Source organism: Mustela putorius, unplaced genomic scaffold (genome assembly GCF_011764305.1).
Source record: "Mustela putorius furo isolate JIRA1106 unplaced genomic scaffold, ASM1176430v1.1 tig00000127_pilon_pilon_pilon, whole genome shotgun sequence".
Lineage (NCBI taxonomy): Eukaryota > Metazoa > Chordata > Mammalia > Carnivora > Mustelidae > Mustela > Mustela putorius.
The window spans coordinates 4252064-4256114 of record NW_025421288.1 but is presented as its reverse complement, the minus strand read 5'-3'; the positions used below and the strand labels follow the sequence as shown (position 1 = coordinate 4256114).

General features: G+C 51.8%; 1 protein-coding gene across 2 annotated transcripts; it reads left to right on the top strand.

The window, feature by feature from the left end:
- Positions 1-476: 476 nt before the first annotated feature.
- Positions 477-3221, top strand: TIMM10 (translocase of inner mitochondrial membrane 10). 2 transcript variants are annotated; one of them, XM_004777580.3, is made up of 3 exons: positions 477-609; positions 1037-1152; positions 2784-3221. In XM_004777580.3, the coding sequence occupies exons 2-3, from the start codon at positions 1082-1084 to the stop codon at positions 2983-2985; spliced, it is 273 nt and encodes a 90-aa protein (XP_004777637.1). In that variant the 5' UTR covers positions 477-609; positions 1037-1081; the 3' UTR covers positions 2986-3221. The 2 variants fall into 2 exon arrangements, with proteins under 2 accessions (XP_004777637.1, XP_004777638.1); XM_004777581.3 differs by lacking the exon at positions 477-609 and adding an exon at positions 658-737.
- The last annotated feature ends 830 nt before the right edge of the window (positions 3222-4051 follow it).

Here is a 4051-nt window from a genome sequence, read left to right as displayed (position 1 = left end):
TCTCAAACCTGGCTGCACAAAGAAATCACCTAAGGGACTGAAACATTGACGGATGCCTGGGTATTACTCTTTAATTGGTATGAAATAAAGTACGAACATCGGGATATTTTAAAGCGTCCCAGGTGACCTTAATTCGCAGCACAAACAGAACTGCTCCTAGGGGGAGTCCCTCCTTCTCCGCGCCTGTTTGCGCCGGGGCGTGAACTCTCCAGCGGTGGGAGCGGGGTTCACCGAGCTCCGCCCTCTACCCCTTCCTACGAAGCCGTTAAACTCCAATCTCTCCGCGATCACCCGGGGAACTTGACAGCCAGGCTGCAGGCGCTCTGCACTCCGCCCAAGCCTCTATGGTATTTTGGCGTCCTCTCTAGCACATGCAAGGCGCCTTTGTCTTCAGCCACGGCCGGCGGCTCCCTCTCTATGGTAGCCGATTGCCCGTCCGCCTCTTTGGTACTTCATTCCGGAAGCGAGTCCTATCATGGAGGAGGCGGGACTTCCCTCCCGGAAGTGACCCACGTGCTTCCGCCTTAGCCTACCTGGTCGCGCGGTGAGTTTCGAGTGTTTGCCCGAAGTTGGGGACACTGCGGGCATTGTGACAGACCGCGGGCCGTGGTAAGTGACCTCTCTCCTCAAGGTGACCCTGATGATGGCGCCGCCATTTCAGAGGTGCAGACCCTAGACCGGGACCTTTGCATCTTAGCTCCGCGTGTTGTCGAATTCCCGGGGCCCTGGAGGTTCAGGTCCGCGGTTTAGTGTTCCTCCCCGGTCTCTGGATTTTCTCCTTGGGTAGAAGTGACCAGGAGGCACTGGGCCGCCAGGGCTCGATTTCCAGCCGCTCCACTGACATGTGACCTTGGGCTAGGCAGTGTTCCCTTTCTGGGCCTCAGTTTCCACGTCTGTGAGATGGGGTGGTTGAGCGCACTGAGGTCAGTGACCGGTGCCAGCCGCATGTCTTACGATTCCTCCGCATCCTCCACCCCCTTGGGATGGGAAATGGAACGGGCCGGGTGGAAGCTGACGGTGTGGTGTCTGCTCCCAGGACTAGAAGGCGAGAAGGAGCTCTCTTCCGCGGTGCAGGGCTGAGATGGATCCGCTCCGGGCCCAGCAGCTGGCTGCGGAGCTGGAGGTAGAGATGATGGCTGATATGTACAACAGGTAAGGGCCCACAGTGCGCTCCCTTGTCTTTGAGAATGGTCCTAGGTCATCCTCTCTGGGCTGCCTTTCGGAGGGTACCCGCCCGCACCTGCACTCCTCCTGGCTGAGGGCTAGTGCAGATGCAGTATGGGGTCACTAGAACAAGTTGGACATCTAGATTGGGATGCAGTTGGTGAGCAAGTAGCTGAGCAGGAAGAGAAGCACCAGATCAAGCTCTGGCTGGGTTCCAGGAACAGTTGAGCGTTTGCCTTTGTGCCAAAAAGCACATAGCCCACTTAGTAGTTAACACTTCTTAAGTTCTTACTCCACCTCAGGCCCATGCTGAGCAGTTTGCATGCCTTAAACTTTTTTTTAAGCTTCAAAGTGATCGACTGGGTCAGTTTTAGTTGTCCCATTCTAAGGTGAGGACACTGAGGCTTTTAGAGGTTAAGTAACTTCCCCAGGGCGCACAGCTGGTCAGTAGCAATATCAGGACCAGTACCTCAGTCCAACTCCAAGCTAGTGCCCTCAACCATTTGGCAGATTTGGGAACAAATTGTAACTGGTCTAGTCACTCTTGGTTTGGCCTAGGGCAGGTTACTTGGACCGTTTGGTGGCTTTCCCAGCTATAAAATGGAGGTAGGGACGCCTGGGTGGCTCAGTTGGTTGTTCAGTGCACGTTGTGATCTTAGGATCGCAGGATCAAGCCCCGCTGTGCGTTCTGCGCTCATCAGGGAGCCTTCTTGAGATTCTCCCTCTGCCTCTTCCCTGTACACTGAGACACTCATGGCCCTGCACATGTTTTCTCGCTCCCTGTCAAAGAAATAAATAATAATAAATCTTTCTAAAAATAAATAAAATGGACATAGTAATGGTACCTACCTTGTGGAGACATTGTAGATGTTACGTGTAGAAACGTATGACAAGCTCTTAGTATTAAGCCCAACACAGAGTAAATAGTCCACACCTGTTTGCCGTTTTTATTGCCTTAAGCCCCCTGGTATTTTCTGTTGATGGTTTATCTTGGAGTCTATATATTAGAATACTTCCAGACATTTTTAAAAAAGATTTTTATTTATGATAGATAGTGACAGTGGGGAACACAAGCACAGGGGTGCTGGAGAGGGAGAAGAAGGCTCCCCAGCCCGATATGGGACTTGATCCTAGGATGCTGAGACCATGACCTGAGCCGAAGGCAGATGCCCAATGACCGACCCACCCAGACACCCCACTTCCAAATATTTTAAATAATTTAAAAATGTAAGCTGTGAGGTCAGACTCTGGGGGTTCGTATCCCGGCTTTACATGGTCCTGAGGCTCTCCATGCTATGATTTTCTTATCTGTAAAATGGGGATAGTGATTGTGCCTACGTCATAGGGTTATTGTAACGACTGCATGACAAGCCGTGTCAAGCACTTAGCATGATGCCTGGAACATAGCCAGTACTCAACTAATGGTTCCTATTTAAATAAACCTGGGCTCAGATAGGCGAGCATTCTCAAGGACACTTTAATATGGTTGAGATGCGAACTGAGGATTTTACACTGCCTTCCTGGGAGATGAAATCAGCAAAGCAGGACAGGAATGATGGAGAGATCCTGGTATGCCTCCGGATGCTGCTGACCTGACCTTGCCCTTCCTCCCCGCCCAGAATGACCAGTGCCTGCCACCGGAAGTGCGTGCCTCCCCACTACAAGGAAGCAGAACTGTCCAAGGGCGAGTCTGTGTGCCTGGACCGCTGTGTCTCCAAGTACCTGGACATCCACGAGCGGATGGGCAAGAAGCTGACAGAGTTGTCTATGCAGGATGAAGAGCTGATGAAGAGGGTGCAGCAGAGCTCCGGGCCTGTGTGAAGCCCCAGACAGTGTACACCCCACGGTGTGCCCTGCCCCTTCCCACTTGTCCAATAAAAGTGCCCCTATTGGGTGTCGGCTATGAAGACTGCTGGGCCTCGGCTCCCTCGGGAGAGCCTCCAGGAGCCCAGAGTATGGTAGAGCTGAAGAGGGGTATTTGTCACACTGCGATGTGACTATCTATGTACGTGTATGTGTGTGTGTATATATATATTAAAACAGGTTTGTTGACACCAGCTACACGTAAAGCAGTGTGCCTGGCACTTATGAGCAGAGGCGGCAGCCGCAGCCTCTACCAGCAGAGGGAGTCTCATGTGTTTCAAAGCATAGGCTGCTGCCATGTTCTGGGTTCTATCCCAGGGCAGCCGCTTCTGTGTGACCCTGAACATGTCACTTTACTGTGCTTTAGCTTCCTCGTCTGTGGAATGGGGATAATCACAGGGCTGGGGCGAGGATTAAATGGTTAAATATGTGTCCAGCATGTGGAATAATGACTGGGACTTAGGAAGTGCTCTGTAGATAGGAGCTGTATACACGTGTTTAAATAGCAACCTAAAATTTAAATGGAGTCAGGCAGGCATTTTTCCAGATGTGAGGGAATAGAGGAGCGAGTGCACAGGAGATGGGAAGGAAGATTTGGGAAGGAAGTAGCCAGCGCCTGGGTTCTAAGTGGCAATATCGAAGCATGTGACGGGGCCAGCTTCATGTGTGGTGTGAGTGATTCAGGGAGGGGACTGAGCGAAAATGCTGCCGTTCACCGTTCACCTGAATCAGGGACTGCCTCCTCACTCTTCATACAATATCCCATCCAGCTCTTTCCGCCATCTTCCTGGGCTGCCATAATGGTGCACACGGATGTCTTGACAGATGTTCGCAAGAGCGTTAATGCTGAAAAGAGAGGCAAACACTAGGTTGTTATTAGGCCATGCCCAGAGTCCTCGTCTGGTTTCTGTGAAGATGAAGCATGGTTACCTTGGTGAATCTGAGATCACTGATGATTACAGAGGCTTGTGACCCTCATGGGCAGGTTAAACAAGTGTGGCGGGATCAGCCCCAGATTTGATGT